The 19,545-nt window shown below is 36.7% G+C and overlaps 1 protein-coding gene across 3 annotated transcripts; it reads right to left on the bottom strand.

Moving 5' to 3' along the window:
- Positions 1-919: 919 nt before the first annotated feature.
- Positions 920-19,512, bottom strand: LOC107017844 (histone acetyltransferase HAC1-like). 3 transcript variants are annotated; one of them, XM_015218117.2, is made up of 18 exons: positions 19,338-19,512; positions 17,620-17,932; positions 16,219-16,339; positions 15,821-16,100; positions 15,205-15,717; positions 14,623-15,036; positions 13,354-14,480; positions 12,035-12,331; positions 10,642-10,920; positions 9,145-9,273; positions 7,427-7,627; positions 7,180-7,322; positions 6,769-7,081; positions 6,090-6,229; positions 4,628-4,706; positions 4,137-4,529; positions 2,772-2,989; positions 920-1,557 (listed from the first exon to the last, which is right to left on the bottom strand). In XM_015218117.2, exons 2-18 carry the CDS (start codon positions 17,808-17,810, stop codon positions 1,443-1,445), a joined length of 4,953 nt encoding a protein of 1,650 aa, XP_015073603.1. In that variant the 5' UTR covers positions 17,811-17,932; positions 19,338-19,512; the 3' UTR covers positions 920-1,442. The 3 variants fall into 3 exon arrangements, with proteins under 3 accessions (XP_015073603.1, XP_015073604.1, XP_015073605.1); XM_015218118.2 differs by having other exon boundaries at positions 13,354-14,474; XM_015218119.2 differs by having other exon boundaries at positions 15,830-16,100.
- Positions 19,513-19,545: the final 33 nt, after the last annotated feature.

Genomic DNA, 19,545 nt, shown 5'->3' with positions numbered 1-19,545 from the left:
TAATGTTTTGTTATTTAGTGAAATAATTTAATGTCCATACCAATGGTCAAGTAGTGTTTTAGACTACACATTTTGGAAGTTTTTTCTTTCTATTTAAAACTTTGTGTCAAGTTAAATAACGTCACATAAATTGAGACGGAAAGAATAACATCTACACCTCATTTATTTTTAATGTAGACTAAAACGTTTGGATCTCAATGATTAAGATATTGTCTCTACAACTGAATACTGATGTTCTCTTTAGATCTTAATAGCGACAGATTACAACTATTTATTTTTCCACATCTGAATATGCATAATTTATTTACTCGTACTTACAATAAATCTACAATTCAATTTAAAAAGTAATATTAGCAAATATAAATATGATAAAATAAAATTATTAGCATTTGATTAAAACGTAATCTAGTAATATTATGAGATCGTTTATAGCGGTGATAGTGGTAATGATTGGTTGTAGTGATTAACATTGATGGTGGTAATTGTCGTGATTATAGAGATAGTTGGTCTCATAGTGATTAACGTAATGGTAAGAATTGATAGTGATGGTTATGATTGTGCCGATAAAGTTGATCAATATTGGTAGTTTGACAATATTAATAATGGTAGCCGAAGAATGTGTTGTAATTGACGATACATTTGAGATAGAGGTAGTGATAGCGATCACTTTTTTACTTTTTTAGTGGATATAATTATAATGATGGAAGGGGTAGATGCGATTGCGAGTGATAATAATAATTACTGTCAATATTGCACAATCACATAGGGTAGAGTATTTGAATCTCTCATTTTTTGCTTGTTTAAGAGGAACATGAGTAGGGACTTCACAAGACACTCATTTCTAGTGGCTGTACACATGTAGTAGACATTTTCTGTTTGCAAAACAGAAGCAATATATATTAGCTACTTGTAACTCTTATCATCTTTAATATGTATATCATATTATATATTATAAATATAAAAGAAACATCCACAGAATCTAAATCCAGTTTGAGAACTCATGGAGTAGAAGGCAGCAAAATAATTTTTACTTTTTAACAAAAAGGCTTGCAAGCTAGCTCAAGTTAAATAAGGAAAGCTATATTACATCTGCCATCAAATGATGAACTTCCTATGGCAGAATGAAATCAAAGAATCACCTATGCGCCACGTTCAGGCGGAGCTCGTTGGCATTCTATACTACCACGGAATGGTTGTCAAGAGCAGCTAGGTTCTATAACCATCATTATAGATGTAATCCAGAGCTGTGCCACTGAAGGAATCATTAGAGTGATGATAAACCAGACCTGATCAATTTCTTGTCCCATGGGAGAGCATATTTTTATGGATGAATAAGCACTGTTGGCATGAAGCAGATTTTGTGTGTTCAATGATTCCGCGCTTCCATAGTCCTACCTCCAATAACACTTTAGCACCATGCCTTTGAAGTATGTACAATATCTTCAACCAGAACCGCCTGCAACTTCTGCTGTACGCTGCCTCATCATCTCCATGACAGCAGCTCTCCGCCGAGAATCAGCCTGCTGCTGCATCCTCCGCAAATGTTCTTTCAAATCTCTGTATAAAGGGTAAAAAGATAGCAAACTTTACATCGAGAGTTGAAATTCAAAAGTAAGAACAGCAAATGCAATAGGTGCAGAACATGAATCATTACAAGTCCGGAGTCGTGGCATTGTTGCTAGAGATGTAGAAATAACGATAGATTCCTCAAGAATCGATTTAGGTAAGACCTCAGAGATAACTTGTCCCAAGTAAGTTTCTCATCTGAGATATCATAAAAATGACGTATTTCATTAATGTATAAAGTGCAAGCCTCTTCTTAAACTGAACATGTCTGGGAGTGGAATAACAAAGGGGATTCAACTTGTGGAATCCATAGATGGTCTGGGAATGGAATAACCAAGGGGATTCAACTTGTGGAATCCATAGATCACCCCAAGAGATTACATAATTGAGTGTCAACCTTCTCCTATTGTGGTCGGGCCTTTTCATCTACCTCACTGGTCTTCTTGGTTAATTAATCTTGAATACCTTGACCCTTGCACTACAACTCATCCGAGGAAGCCCAAGTTAAATAGTTTGAACATGCCATTAAGAAATCTGAAGTAATCATAACACTTCAATTTCCAAATCCCATATTTTTGGAACTAGAAGTATCGAATCTAAGAGACATGATTGGATTGAAGAGAGTACTAAGCAAATAATCACAAAGTATTATTGGGAAGATTGATGCCCGAAACTGCACAGAAAAGGGGCAGGTCTGTAAATCTGGTTGTCCGAACTGCTCGAGAAAAGATGGGTTTAGGTCGAAATCACCAAGCTCACCCCAAGAATCAGAAGCTAAAGTTGGCAGAGAATTCCTGACGTGCTCAGTACGTGGATCAAACGCGCCGCCGGAAACTGTTGTTGCCGGGGCCAGAGAGCATGAGGTGTCAGGTGTTGGAGAAGCTAACTAGGCTTTGCCGTCGGAGCTTCAAAGCATCGTAGTAGTAGTATTATTTTTCGCAAGTTAGTAAGTGGCATTAATGCGGAAAACCACTTGGGTCACCAGAAAATTGTGGTGACTGATTTCTTTCTAGGAAGAGGCTGGTATTTTTGCACAACTATATTCTCTCACCAAGGCTCTGCTACCATGTGAGAAGTAAAGGCACAAGACATTATTAAGATGTGTATCTATATTATAGTTATTCATAATAATCCTTTTCCATGTGAGACTATACATCAATATTCTAACAAATCACAGATATCTAAGGAAGCATTAGCCAACAAACCTGCATCGGGGAACATGACATTCAGATACCTTGCATGCACGAGCATGCAATTGAAGGAGATACCACATCTTCTTACAGAGAACACAACCTCCAGAAACTCGTATTTTACACTGTATACCATGGCGGAAAAGCCCCTTAACTTTGCGACAGTTCACATATGGACAATGAGGAAAGCGACACTGAGAAGCATGCACCAGGAGCTCAAGCATCTTCTTAAGCTGTAGAGTTGAGGGGAGAAATCATGTCAGATCTCACATCTAGTATATTTTTTTTAAGAAAATGAAAGAAAATATAATCGAGTTAAAAGAATTTACATTTATATGTAAACAGAACCATCTATACAACAGATGATAACTGCAAGGTATCATTAAATCATTGTCCTCTTATCTTTTTCATTAGCATACAGAACAACATCTAATACTTTTCTATTTCATATGAATTTAAAAATGTTCAATCAAGAAACTTTCAAGGAGATTTTGGAAAAATCTCTGGAAAAAATAGGTTTTTGCAAAAGATAACATCCTTGGATAGCTCTAATCTTCCAAAAAAAAAGGTTATTCAAGAGACAGACCTGTTTTGACAATTTGCGAACTCGCAAATTTACATCACAAGCAAGACCTTGTATTCGTGCTATTCAGTATTTTAAAGGAAATGATTGAAACAATTATCATTACTCAAAGAAAAGGTCAATGAATAGAAGTTGTCAAATATAACTTACAAGGGATTGAATTCCTTATATGATTATTGGCAATTCACAACGTAGGAGCCAGCTTTTGGGTTGATTAAGGCCCAAGATCTATTTCTTATCATATTGAATAAAATTATATTTACTTATCAAAAGAGCTACTTGGAGAATCGAACAATTAGTCTCTTTTGGCCTATTTTGTGGAAATAGAATAATATTACATAATATCAAGATATACATAAGAATACAAGATCACTTTTATTTTTACATTATTACAACTCTTAATGAAAGAAGTTCAATCCCTTTTGATCACATAATTAAAATAATTTGACAGGTTATGCTCATCATTCATCAAGCAACATCACTACAATGTTCTTACTTTTGATACTATCTTGGTGTGTCATCTATGAAAAGAATATTTATTCGTCCAGTAAAAATCTTTTCTGGAGAATGGTCATAGGAATTTTTCTGAGAAAGAAAAGGTGTAGCATTAGAAGCTGCAGTGGACTAGGACTAACATATCGTGATTCAAAGAGGATTAAAAAACTCCCAAAGAACACAGTGAGGTAGGTGCAAGGGATCTAGAACTGACCCAATAGTTGTAATAGAGGACTTCAAAGACTAAACGTAGGAAGCAGGCACAAAACCACAAATTGCATTAAGGGCCAAGGAGAATGCACCTGTGAAACTCGTAGTTGCCTAGCTTCTTTATTCTGTGCATCACGGTCAGCCAAGGACGGATGCTTAGTCAACTTATGAGGATGATCAATTCCACCATCTTTCTGGTAACAAGCATTGCAAACATCATAATCTGCGCAAACTTCACATCGCCAACCTTGACCAGCTTCTATATCAAGGTAACAAATGTTGCAAGTTGTCACGAATGCTGGTGCTGTGGGATTATGAAGGTGGTAAAGGACCATCATCGAGGAATGTTTAGCGCGCCTGAGGGTATCATATTGGTAATGATTTCCCTGACAAAGGCTCAAAAATGCCTGTCTTGTATCAAAAAACTCACTCTCGAGAATTTCATCTTCATCCTTGGTGTCATGAGGTACCTCCTTGATTTTACACTGGAAAATTTCATTGAAATCTCTTAATCATGGAAACACAATGCAAGTTCCAAGTTTGAGGGTGGGGTGGGGGGTGGGTGGGGGAGAGAAATAGTTACTTGATAAAGTGTGTGCTTGTCCTTTTGATTAATAGGATGTCTTTCTCTATCTTCAAGTTTTTGCTCAATTTCATAACACCTGAAACAGTACCAATAAAGACCAAATGTTACAAGGAAAAACACTAGGGAATAAGAAACTCACTCAAATGGTATCTCTTACGAATATTTTCATACACCAAAAAGAGTATAACAAAAACAAAGCAACTGCATCCTTTCTGTTCTTTCTTTGGGATCCTAAAAATTCCCCAGGTTAATTTATTAATCAATGTGCCATCTCTCTAATAGCTATATGAAAAAAAACACAATATAAAGACTCGGAAACCATATGAACTAAACCTACCACGGACATGGTGCAGCAAAATACTAAGCTTCTTCCCATAACATACTTTTTATGGGACAAACCGGTATATTGGGTATTTATAGATGCTCTGTTGGAAAAGATTTTATTCTATATTCTCTATCTTCTCATTATCAAAATTTTCTACTTCAATCAGTAAATATTTTGATTATACACTATCTTTCACCAAAAGGGGAAAAGAAAGGTGGTTGAGAGAGGGGCAACGGATAGTGTCTCAACACCACAACAGAATATTGGTCCGTGAAGTACTGCTAGCTAGACAGTAACCCACCCTCAGCCCAACGCTAGCAAGGGGGGTTCTTTGTTTCTCTGCCAAGAGAGGGATTGTTGAGAAGGGGATCTATTCAATTCCTTCAACGGATCTGCTAAAATATATTTTCTGTGGCATTCAGTTTGAATCCCGAAATGGACAATCAGTTCAATACAATACAATCGGTTGGCTTCTAGATTGCAAAAGACAACATGCTCAAAAAGAGGCAAATGACACTACAACCACCAAATAAAAACACATATTCTAACTCATATGTCCTGGTGAAACACACCAATGATGAGAAAGTGAGGTGTTTCATTTAACGAGGACTTGTACTGCAAAAAGTAGAAGTCCAAGCCGCATTAACGAGAAGACGTATAAGCTCTGCGAATGCCTAAAGAGGAATGACCAAATGACAGGCAAAGCTACTTGCTTCAAAAAATTTAATTCCTGTCTTTGTTTATATTTTCTTTCCTGCTTTGAACGTTGTACTGTGTCTTTTCTAGCCTCGTATACCTTTCTTCATGTGAACACTCTGGTTGCATCTGAGATCTCATAAAATAAATGAATTCATAAACAAACAGTTGGAGTTGCTGGTACTAGCTCTGATATATATCCCTTTAAAGGACTTGGCTTTAAACTAAGACTTATATTTTTATTTTTTTTGGGAGAATGATAAACTTTATAACTAAGACTTATATTCATTCTTCACGAGTGGAGGAAAAACAAAAACTGTTCATTTTCAACAGATGAGAGTTTTTACCGATCCACATACAATGTTGCAACAAAGCATGATTTTATAACAACCAGAAAATTTTTACAACTCTAAGCATATAGAGAGATGAGATCCATACTTGTCACAAAGCTGAAAATTCTCGCATTGCTTGCACTCCCAACGATTTCCAGAAACCATTAGACCGCAACAATGGGTACATGCATGCTGTAAATGAACCATAATAAAATCCTCCTTCATTGGAGAAATCGTTTCACCGAGCTGTGACAAGTTTAAAAAGAAAATGTGCAGAGTTAAAAGTGCAGATTAATGGAGACAGGCAGTAGGATCATCAGCTTCTGTAAAGAGGAATGGAAAATAAAACAAAACAGAGAAAAAACATTACACACTAAGATAACAAACGAGTGCAACAATTTTTTTTCAAATAATAGTGTCCATGCCAACTTTTGCCCACACTCAACTATTCTATCGAGTGTCAGCTACCTCACACCAGTACAGGTTTGAGTAACTCTAGGCATAGCCATAGATGCAGATAGGAAGAAATCACCTAGCTTTTTGTCACTGCTAGGGTTTGAATCCTGGTCTCCCATGGTTCTAGTCACTGCATTAATGGCTAAACCTTTGAGTGAAAATAAGGAGTGCAAAGTTCACTCTAGAGCACAATACTAAATCATAGTTAAATTTCTCGGAAGTTGCAAGCCACAACTCCCATATTAACAGCAAATCAATCAACCAACTAGCCAATATATAGGAACTAGAAGGACAATGAGTAGACAGAGATGTTTAGCAATCAAAATTACTTTTTGCATTAGAAGCAGATCCTTAGATGTATTCCCAGAAAGATCAAATTGACCAGATGCTTTCAGAGCTCTTTTTGTTATGGTCTTCCTTATAGTTCCTTTTTTAGGCTGCTTTCTCCCATCCTCTTCCTGCTGAAGTTGATAAATCATATCCTCTGCAGCACCAGGCCAATAATCACCATCAAAATAAGGCAGACGAGCTGCAGTTACTTTAGCTTTACATTCGCCCGTGGATATGAAGAAATGGTTGTATAAATTAGTGAGCTCGACAACTATATTTTGCTCCTTAGCTTTTCTTAACATTGATAAATACCTGGAATATGAAAACACTAGTGTAATTAATCACAAATATGAGAAATACACCTACATACGGCAGTAGGTAATCTATATAAAAAACATTATTAAGCTCACCACTCTCTTAGTTTGTCAGATTTTGGGGTCTTCTGAATTTCGGGATGGCAATATAATATATAATCTTCACCCTTAAGTGGAGGACAAGCCCAAATATAACAACTTGTGAAACCACGCTTTTTGCAATATTCTAGATATCCAATCTGTGTGGAAACATATATATATACATACATATATATTATATTAATATACAAACCAATAGAAAATATCTAGAATCAGCAATTGGAAGATGGGAAAAAAGATTTACCAAAATTTCATGGTACACAAATGTGCGGAGAGCCTCCCCAGTTACAGTTTTTATCTCTGGCCTGAAATATTTAACAGAATCTAGATACGAGAGATAAACCCGGCGATGATTTGGCTGTGCGCATTCAGATCCAAATTCTTGAACATACATGCCAAAGAGGCACACCTCCACACCTTCAATTCTCTGAAATAACAATAACACCTGAAGAAAGCAACTTTTCAGTCCATATTCGATAACTCAAATAATTATCCCAAATTGCAAGTGGAACATAAAAGACAAGCCTACTATCTGAAGATAATGCCACGTTTTAAACATATTGAGACATAAGAATGTCTGAACATTACCGTTTGGCATGTCATTAATCAGTAAATAGTCGTATTTCAGAAACAAGCTTCGAAATTTGGCCTCCTATGCTCAAATTATGATCCATACTTTCTAGGATATCGAACGTCCCCCCAAAGAACACCTTCTTCATGATGGAAATGGAGCAAATTAAAAAAATTGAAGGCTATTCAAGATCAGGAGGGAATTTTGAGACAATATTTCAGGTCATGGACGATGAAACAAATGAATATGTACGACCATGAAGCCATCACTTTTGCCTGTGAAAGTGAAACATCTTTCTCTAATGGCACACCAGCCGTATTCTCTATATATAGAATGGAAAAGGGTCAAACATACCCATGAACTATTGAAAATAGACCACTTTTACCCTTTGTTAAGTTTTGGGGTCAATTTAACCCCTGCAGTCTATTTTGGGCAGCAGATCTGCCCTAATGTCTAACAGCCAAAAACATCACTCTCTTTTAGTGGTCATTGGATTGCCACAAAAGGGTTTTGTGGCGAAAAGTCATCATAAAATTTAGTTTTTTTTTCTGAAATCATTTCGCTAGCGTTTTGCCATAGATTTCCAAATATTTTTGGCAAAGGAATGTTTACAGTGTCTTCTTGCTACAGAGATCTCAAAGGAGAAGTGAATCTAGAAAAACCTTGGCCTTGGAAGCAAATCTGGAATTATAATGCTCCTCTCAAGGTAGCCTGTTCACTTGAGTTGTGAGCAAAGAAGCTTATGCTTATCTTACTAATGACAATCTACAAAAAAGACCTCTAGCTCAATGCAGTAAATGCCTCCTATATGGATTGCACTGCAAACTTACCACCCAACTGTGACAGATTTTTTCAGAATATTACTGATCAGCATTGGGTCATGCCTAGTTCAACAAGTGAGTTGCTGAGATTATGGAACAGAAATGGACAAAGGAAGAACAAGCATAGGCATAGAATCAAGGGCCTAGCATCATTTGGTGAACTATTTTATTTGGACAGAGGAACAGTGGATTTATGTGTATTTCATTCTGCTGATTCTATCGTTAACATGAAGTTTAAATGTGTATTTATTTGTTTCGCTCATGGTGTAGATTGAACATGTGAATAATGTTGAATCAGTTATGCAGGTGATACAATCCCTAAAGACTAGGAAATTAAATAAAAACAGGCATGGTTTGCTGTTTTTTCTTCTGTAAATAGTGTACCGGCTGCCACAGCACATCCAATGTTGCTTATTTTCTTTAATCTTACCTTTTCAAAATAAAAGTTATCGAGATACTCCTGCAACTAATTCTCAGTATCATAGTGCCAGATAAAGATATGTGACATTCATTCAAATCATTAAACCTGAATTGACATTCATGAGCATGATTCAGTTCTACTTGAAGTACCTTTGATTTATACGGGAACTCCAGCGGATAGTTCTCTTCCTGAAATATCTCAAGAAACCGTGGTTTCACTTCTAACTTTTTGTCCACTGATGACACAATTCTTACAACAAGTCCTTCTGCTCCAGGAACCTGCGAACGAATATAAGTAGGAGCAAAATTAGGAAGGCACAAGTGAACTTGTTAACACCACTGCCAAAAACTAAATGCAGAAATAGAAGTTAGAAAAGCTAAAGATGATACTTTATCCCAATGAGAAAGAAGCATTGATAGAAGAAAGGCTGACAACCTTTGACTTATTCACTAATAATAGCTCAAACTCCATGAGCTACAGAGAGATGCAAATTCACTTACAAAATCTCCGACACTTGTAGCTGCAGATCAGCACCCTAGAACTTTAATTTCTAGTTCTCCCTCAAGAAGACTGGCCCTAATCAACTGGACTATAACAACAATACAGGTTAAAGTAACAAAAGCATCATCCACAGAAAGAACCAGACCTTGATTGTGGAAGTTTGGGCCTATTAATTTTTATACAACACAACTACCCTCCATGGTTGAAATGGAGAGGTTTTAACTGCGTGTTATGTGATAAGGCTGCTTACCAAAGTGAAAGGTAAGTTCTATCAAACAGTTATAAGCCTAGTAATGTTATATGGATTGAATGTTAAATTGTTAAATTAAACACATCCACAAAAACTGTATTCCAAATACTAAGATGGATATATGACCATACAAGATTATAAAAAGACTAAAAGTGATCACATTCGTTAGAAAGCGTAGGAAGTACTTATTAACACCTATTAAGATGAAATGAGACGGTCGCTTGAGATAATTTGGCAAAGGCATCATCCTTCAAATGCACCAATCAGTAAGTCAGAAACTGTGGTGGGTGAAGGTGTTTAGGAGGACAACTGACAAGCTAGACCTAAAGTCACATGGAAAAGTAGTCTCAAAGGGCGCCTCCAATTCCTTGGAAACCACGCAAACTTCGTTAAGGATAGAGCATAATGGAACAAAAAGATCTATATAAATGATATCGATTAGCTGGGTATGTGTTTTAACCATGTAAGTATGTGTACTTTAGATCCTATGCTTTCTAGGAGTCATTTCTTTTTTATAAAGTGATAAATATACTGGGGTTTTCCCCCAATTTCTAATAAAATTATTTACCTAATCAAAAAAATAAAGTGATAAGGTTTTATTGAACGTTTAGGCATGCTATCTAGAACTGTTTTAGCCCCAACATAGAATTTATGTCATTATAAATAGAGAGAACTTCTAGAACTTTTTTTTTAAAAAAATTAATGCAATTTTGAACTGGAGGTTAATTTAAATGGACAAACATGGTCGGTCGAAATTCACATAATCAACCCCAACTTGTTTGGAACTGAGTGCAGTAGTAGTTGATGTTGTTGTTTATTTATCAGAGGAATTAAGTCTCAATGCATTAATCATTTTATACTGCAAAACATTAACAAGTCAAGCCAATTGACTTACCTCATCATAACCTTTTCCTTCACGCTTTGCTCTTTTTTCCCGTTCCTCCTTCAAACTATTAGCTAATCGTTTCTCAATGTGATCGCTGAGAGTTGTTTGAGGCAGATCTTTTGCTACAAGAACAGCACTTTGTGGTAAGGGTTTGCGTTCACCTCTTTCAACTTCTGCTATGTAGCAATTGGGACAGGTATACTCAGCTTGCCCACCATCATTCCTTCTACCATTAAATAAAGCACAAATCTGATGTTGCCAAGCTTCACATTTATCACATTGCACCCACTGCACAAAGCAGTAACCACTTATGTAACGGGACCAATAAAAATTAAAACTAGAAGAAACGAAACATGTTATTGACAAAAAGCATCGACCATACAAGTTTCCAGACCCCCATTTCCACAGTAAACTACTGAGGAAAAACTGTGTTGTGCACAGGTCCAATATTTGTTCACAAACTTACTTTTTTATTAAATTTTATTTTATTTGAAACTGGTAACATTGTATTCCTCAGCATTAAGGGCTATGCTGGCCACCTCCAAAAGAGTTAGTTACATAGGAAAAAAAAAAGGAAGGGCTACTTACAAAGCTCCTATGAAATCCACTATTTGAATTTCTTCTTCTATGTTCATTTCTTTACACCAAAAACCCAAAATGATAATTACTTTCCACTCAATCTTCTCTATAGTGCATTCTTTCCCTACAAAAATTCTCTGATTTCTCTCCTTCAAAATGCTCCACCAGATACAAGCAGGTAGTGTTCTCCACTTACTTTTTTAAGTGGCTTTAGTTAAATGCTTTAAAATTTTCTATCTAAAATAAGCTATATATATGTTACATGTATATATCTGTGGTAGTAAATCATCATATTTAGTGTAAAATGAATACCGATGAAAATTACTAATATTGGTAAATTTTAAGAGGTGTTGATTAAATAATTTGAAATTTTTGCTCTAAAATTAAATTATGTGTGTGTGTGTGTGTGTGCGCGCGTGGTAGTAAATCATCTCATTCTTTTTTCTCGAAAACCTAAAGTGAAGGAAGCCATTGGGATGTCCTTAATTCAAGTATTTTCCTTCATCGACCGTCAATTTTTTACTCGAAGTAGTTACAAAATTTAATTAAATATCAATAACATTCAAAATAATAAAACAATAACTACAGGACATGAATTTAAAACTAAAGGGTGTAGCTAAAGTAGGTCCCGCAATTTTGGAAAAGTTGTACATATTTAAAATTAACTGAAAAAAAAGGTGTTCTTTTTGCTTCTTCCAAAAATACCCTTGTTGAGTAGGCATTCGACGGACTGATGTCTTCTTCAGCCTCAACTCTCTCTTATATAAAAAGAAAATAAGATAATACATTTGTCAAATAAAATGCAAAGAGTTTAGAAAGATACCCATTCTTCAGTCTCCTCATCATTCCTCTTTTTCTCCATCCTCGCCTTTGGAACGCTGGTTCCATCAACAACGATGGTGTCTCCACGGGCCTCATTATAACATGGAATGCAAAAGTAGTGTCGTGTATCACCGGCTCCAATGGTATAATACATCGCATTACGTTTAATACGAGCACCACATGGAGTACAATATATGGGTGGGGGTTCAAAATTTAGCTTCTCAACTGCACATAACTGACAAGAATTTTCACTCATAGAATGCTCCATTGCTTGATTTTTTTCTGCTTTTGCTTTGCTCTGTCAAGCAGAACAGAACAAAAAGGAACAAGTTTACTCATATAGATTAGAAATAGAACCAAACATCAAAATGAAGACCATATATAGCAACAAATCAGCCGCTTGTCCAACTACATGCACTGAACATCAATAGAAAAAGAAATGAGCGGTAAACAGTTTTATTGAGTCTACACGGCATGGTAGAAGGATTACATGAAAGAAGTTAAAATAGTACATTTCCTATAAATAGCATAGCACTTCATTATCATCAGCAACTCTTAGTTAAGCCTTATAGTACTTGACATTTGACAACTACTAAGGTCTGACAGATCTTATTAGCCACTTACTGACTTAAAAGATAATTAGACACATAACTACCCGAATTACCCATTGTTCTTCTTCCAACTTCAGCTAGAGGAAAACAAACTATTAATTTTAAAATATACATATTTATAACAGCGGTGTTATGGGGGAGCTTGCCTGGCACCTGCTCCTCGACTAACCTACCGGGCACCTGCTATCTCCAACCAGTACAGGTACCACATAACTTCGTCAGGCTGAGAGAGAAATAAAGAAAGAACTTTTTTGCTTCTGCTAGGATTTGAACCCTGGTCTTCCAAGGTCTATTCCAGATTCACTGACCACTAGGCAACACCCTTGAGTGCTTTCAACAAATTATGAATGATCTGACCAACAGTTAGGACAGCAACGGCACGCTCTTGACATTGGAAGAATCATTTCCAATCAAAGAAATATAAATCTCACTTCACAGTATGCCTCATACCTTTACAATACTTGGTCAATTTGTAGAAATGCTAAAAGAACAAAGAATTTCTGAAAACATGTTCTCTATTTAATCCTTTAAGCAACTCAGACCACTTCTTCATAGTGAAGGTTACCGACCATCCGTATTTTTAACTAACTGGTTATCAAGTTCTTATCTAGTAAAAGAAAAGAAAGTAAATCACGCGTTTAAATGACATTCTTGAACAAACAAACTACACAATTCCAAATGTAGCGTGACCAAAATATATTTGACTGACCTGGCCTATCCATTGTCTCAGACCTTTAATGTGTTCCCGGACCTGCTCTGGGGTAAAAAGTTCCATCATCGAGACACCCTTTATTTTAGGCTTCCCAGATTTGGATCCACTTGTACTTTCAGAGGGCACTGATGTATTTTCCTGTTTAGGCAGATCTATGTCCTTCTCAGTATTAACATTTTCCTCCTTCACAAGACAACCTGGAGTACTTGATGCAAGAGAATCACTAGCAGGCCTTTGGGTGTATTTATTATCCAAATTATTCTTTGCTATATCAGTACTACCAGGACCAACTTGCACAGCATTTGCAAAAGCTTCCATCTTTACTTCAGTGACTTCAGCCTTCATTACCACAGCATCATTCTGTTCAACAAACTGAGTATCTTGCAAAACATTAGACTCACAGGCCGAAACTGGCACAAAATTTTCAATTTCCAAGATATGAGGTTGAGAAGATGGCTCTATCTTCATGCGTTTAAGAGAAGGCTGCAAATCTTCTGGAGTTTTAACTGCCATTGGACTCAGGTTGCCAGCCAACTTAGAAGCAGTTTCAACAGCATCATAGGTTCTACAAATACCGTTGAGGGAATTTGTCATATCAGAAATATAGCCAGGACGACCAAACACTTTATGTTGTGTCTGCATAAATTTCTTGACTGGAATGCAAACGGGACAGTTTACATTCTTGCACTGCCTATAATGATTAATTAAAACCTTTGTTTCAGGGCACCGAAGATACCGGCAATCAAATTTACTGCATCTTTCCATATGCCTCAATAGTTTTTGTGCATGTATGCAATTGGTTTCAGGGCATTTTCCTTCAGGAGCAGAACATCGACGCGCATGAATCAAAAACAACAGCCACCTCTGCTGATTAACATACTGCCGTTCACGAGGAACATTACCAGATCTGCGCATGGCACTGCTCGAATTATTGGTTTCAACTATTCTATTAGCAACAGATTGACTGGCCAAAGATCCCCCAGTAGATAAATTATTGGGCTGAGCTTCCTCTTGCGTGGAAGTTCTCTGACGCAATTCTTCTTGAATATTCGGTTCAAAGAAGCTACCTGGTATCTGAGACCCATCTTGAGATTTCGGATACCGTTCACCCTGCAATACTGCACCTGCATATACGCTGTTAGACGGATGGCTTAAACCAAGAATCAGCAATAAGCTGGTTTGGATGTAACATTGTTGCATTGGATCTGAAGATGAGAAAGTAATGAACAGATGGGTGCTGGCTAAATTAGAGAAGCAATTAATTACCTTTAGATTGCTCTCCAACAGTTTTCTGTTGAAACTGATTTTGCAGGGCTTCATCATGATTTTCAGGCTCCAATTTTACTTGAGTATCAGGATTAGATGGCAGCTGACCTCCAACAGCACTGCTACTTAACACAAGTTGTTGCTGCTGACTTTGTAGCTTCTGTTGGGATAAATGTTGTGCAAACTTATGTTGATGCTGAAATTGTTGAGGCTGATGAGAAGATAAATGGGCATCGCCCAGATAATACTGGGACTGTAAGTTCATCTTCTCCAATTGAACTACAGGTTGAACCTTTGCATTTGGCATCTGCTGAGAGGCAGTCAAGTTCGACGTGTTGCTCATCAAAGGTGAGATTGTTTTTGACATGGACTGCAAGGCTACAGCACTCAAGCTCTGACTACTGATGACTGTGCCTGCAGAAGACACAGGAGTATACAAGTTTCAGACACTTAAGTTTCAGTTTACTAATACCATATTTATGACCTGTTATCAAAACAATGAAATACTTCTAGAATTATCAAAATATGGGAAGTTGCATATTGCAGGATAGCTTAAAGGTATGTGTTGGGCTGAGGAGTCACCTTGCATTTCTGGTCGCTGATGTTCATCAAAATGTTGAAGTAGCGACTTTGGGGAGTCTACATGCATGGTAGCGGATGTATAACCCTCAGAGGTTCCAGGACCATTCAAATGCTGCAAATTGTTCCCAGTTATTCCAAGCCCCTCATTCAGAGGCGCAGTTGACTGTCCATAGGACCTATTCTGCAATTCTGACCTGATTCCACCACCCATATGGCTGCCAAGTGTATGCAGTATACGGCTATTTTGACCAGAAACATTTTGCTTTTGTTGTGGTGTCTGTGACACGATTACGGAATCAACCCCAGAAAAGGCAGCACCACCATTAGATGATTCCAAATTGATGTGAGATTGAGCACTGGTATTATTATTGGACTTATCACTATTACTAAACCCAGGAGTGGGAATCATTTGGCTTGTTATTCTTTGTCCACCCATGGATGGTACCAGGTTGTTCCCACCAGAATTGATTGTGAAATTGGATGTAGACTGCTGATATCCATTTGCCAAGGGGCCTGAAAGGATGAGTTCTGTTAAACCAGAGTGAAGTAAATATCTTATTATTTGGAAAGAAATAATGCCTAAAAGTAATATCATCAGCATAAATAAAGGAAACACCATGCATACTGCCAGAGGGGAAATTGGTTGTCCGCACGAAGTTTCCAGAGTTAACTGCAGAGGATGTAAGAGTACTTCCGGCAGTCACAGAACTGTCGACAGATGATGTCCCAACAAGGGACGCATTCAAACTTCGGGGCATGCCTGGAGTTGGTATCATTGTACCAATGGATGCAGATGAATTTATGTGGGAGAATTGTTGGCTATGATTATTCCGAGGAAGGCGTTTAATCACAGAAAGTAATCGGTTCTCCAGAGTCGATAGATCCATATACTCCTCCTAAAGGCATGAAAAGGATGAAGCATCATTCACAAAATGAATATAAATGACTTCTCAATGATAGCACAATTTTTTTACGTCGTACTAAATAATAAACAAAAATGGAACAGCAGTAAACCTTTGTCGAAGCACTCTTAAACAAGCTTTCCTCCAGGCGTTTAACTAGATCCACAATCCTCTGATGTTGCGCCTCCTGGATTTGCTGCTGCTGCTGGTGCCGCCGAATGAGATACTCATAGCTGGACAATAGAAAAGTTGTAAGGTTTGCATCAGCTATCATCAGTTAACTCGGCAGCAATGCGGAAGAATCATTTCCATGAAAAAGAGATTTAACAAATAATTGGGAAGTTTGGAAGAAGAATCATGAACAATGCAAAAACAAGAGTATCTTTTTGGACCAATTGAACAGAGAGTACATTATAGAGAACCTGAAAATAATGAACCAATAAGCTTATCAAACAACGTAATTCAAGTTGTCAAAAGCACCCAAGAATCTCTATACGTTCATACACCATATCCCTGTGGATTTATAAAGCGTTCATTCTCATGTGCGGGACAATTTTAAGTTCATAAAATACCATGCCGGCCATTTATTACTTGCTAGAAATACATTTTCAGATGGTTTGCAAAAGAAATAGAGGGATCAAAGGTATGTGTTCCGCATTACCAGAAGATTTCATCCACCAGGTTGGCTTACCCCACAATAAGTAAGGTCAGTATTGATTTACTTCTTAAGCTCTTAAGGGGTTATAACCTCCCAAAATCAATCAGTGTTTGGTAATAAAAGAGCAGATCACAAACCCCACCACAAGATTTTGCAATAGCTAAACACCTCAAACTACTCTCTTTCATCATATTCTATTGTTGTGTCTAAATATCAAATACGTACTCTAGTACTTCGAAGTTGAAGTCCTTTCTAAAATTCCTAACTAAAAATACTTTTATAAGCTTTCCCAATCAAAACAGAACAATAGCTTGTTGAAGCAGCTTTCAAGAGAGTCGGTACTTTACATGAGCTAGAGAATGGCAAGGGACCCAGCAAACGAAAATTTAACAGTTCGTTTTGCCTCCCTAAAAATCAATATTAGCAGAAGACCTGGATTTTCATATAATCGTACTGGAGTAACTTAAAGAACAAAATATGTGTGTCCAACCTCTGATTTTCACATATGACCTCCACCAACAATTCTTTCAGCATTGAAGTAGACTTAGATATCAAAGAAAAAATGTGTTAAAATAATGCAAACAAGTTGGTCATTAGTAGCTCTTCACCTCAGCCTGAGTCTACACCATCCAACTCCACATCCCTCCCTAATAGGATTAAGGAAGAAATAAATTGGCTTAAGAAAATCCTAATGGACACCTAGATATATAAGATATCTTTCTTTTTATTTAGAAGGAAAAATGATGTTTTCCTTTGTTGATCAAGTTCAATAAAAATTACACAAGTTCAAAAAAAATATCTTCCTTCGTTGATTTTAAGATCAAAAGAAAAAATACAAGAAATACAATATCTTACATCCTTCGTGAAATAGTTCTGCGAACTTTCACAAGCTCAAACTCCATATTGGGTATAGTACGATGAACACTTGGATTTTGCATCTGCATAGGAGAAGCATTTCCATTCTGCTGGGGTAGCGCAGGCGAAGAAGTACCACTTTGATTTGGAACCTGCGCTGAAATCTGCCCCGACATTTGTTGAAAATTCATTTTTTTTCTCGTATCTTTCTGGATAAGGTATACTTCATAAGTGGACTATCAGTAACCATTCAAATGATTGAGAATCCCACACATCATTAGCTTTTCAAACAAATTCGAGAATGTTGTAAAACCTACAGTTGAAATAACACCAAAGATTTAAAAGGGAGTCTGTCTAATTTATCACATTATCCTTCTAAAAAAAATTATCACATTATCTAAAAGATTCCAGGAGAAATTGCAATCTGAAAGAGGAAATTCGCAAAAACAGTAGCTACAACATAATGCAACTGATAAGCAAAAAAAAATAGTAACAAAAACCAATTCTCGTTTATCTGAACAACAGGGTAAGGACAGGAACAACAATACATTCCCAGAGACCAGGACGTCAACTAACTTCATCAATAAACAAACAGACACTACACATAATTCAAAAGAGCGACAACATTGCATAAATTGAACAAGAACAAAAAAATACCAATTAATACTACACTTGACTCCGAATAAAAGACAGTGAGTGATCATGTTGCCCATTCCGGAGCTGGAAAAGAGATATACAGGAGATGTAACCAAATTAAATTTAGATCACTGTGTATGACATGGATATAAAATAAAATATATTATTGTGCCAAAACACAGTCCAAGGAACTGATGCCATGTTTGAACAACGATTACATTAACCATAATTGATAATCATTTACATTCACCAAATCCAACAAGTAAGATGGTATAATCACTTAATCGGCCAGGTGTATACTCAAGCAAGAGGCCCCTAAGGAAATCTCTAAAGCTGAACTTCAGTAAAGCCCAAACATTGGTGCAGAAGCTTGATCAATTCAAGCCCCAATCTCACCTCAAGTTTCAAGCTGGACACAACTGTTCAACTAATTTAAACAACTCAGCAGATGTGAGATTCCAAAGTACAGCCCTCCAAAATCCAGGTAAACTACGAATATTTTGGCAAGTCAACAGCTAGAGTAGAAATAGTCAATGATCAATCATGATCATGACCTTACAACAATAATATACCAAAGAAAAACAGGGAAATTCTTGAGCCAGAGGAGAAAAAGGTACAAGCAAAAACAAGCTCAGCTAATTGAAACTAGGATAACCAAAAATAATTACCAGACTTAATACATGAACTTATAATAACAACAACAACGTACTCACTGTAATCACCACCCAAGTGACCCAAGTGGGTCTGAGCAGAGTAGTGCTGCAGGCAAACCTTACCCCTAAATGAACTAAACAACACAACAAAAACATAGCTTTCTTAATCAAATTCAATGAGTACACAAAAATCCCTAATTAATTTTTTAAAAAAAATCAATTTTGAACATAGGAAGAAAAATAAACTGAACAAAGCTTCATCCAAACACCTATATAAAACATTCCAATACATTTTAAATTTCAAAAAATCCTGCAAAAATTACTGGAATTCCCCTAATTTCAGTAACGATAGAAATTGCAGAAGTTGTGAAAAATCAACGAAAATTCAAGTAGATTTTTGGGGGACGAAGATAGGGTTAACCGTCGAACCTTCGAGATCAAGTGGGTGGATGATAGAGCTACGCCGGCGGCGGTGGCGACGGTGATTATTACGGCGACGGTGAGATACAGCGAGACGATATACAGAACAAAGAGGGACTTTACGGTGATGGCGAAAAGTTGAGGTTTGGAAGACTATTGGGGGTAGATTGTAATTTTATTTGTATGTCTCATTGGTTGAATTTTTAGTACTAATAAT

This window comes from Solanum pennellii, chromosome 4 (assembly GCF_001406875.1).
Source record: "Solanum pennellii chromosome 4, SPENNV200".
NCBI classification, from domain to species: Eukaryota; Viridiplantae; Streptophyta; class Magnoliopsida; order Solanales; family Solanaceae; genus Solanum; species Solanum pennellii.
This window is presented reverse-complemented; position numbering and strand designations above follow the sequence as displayed.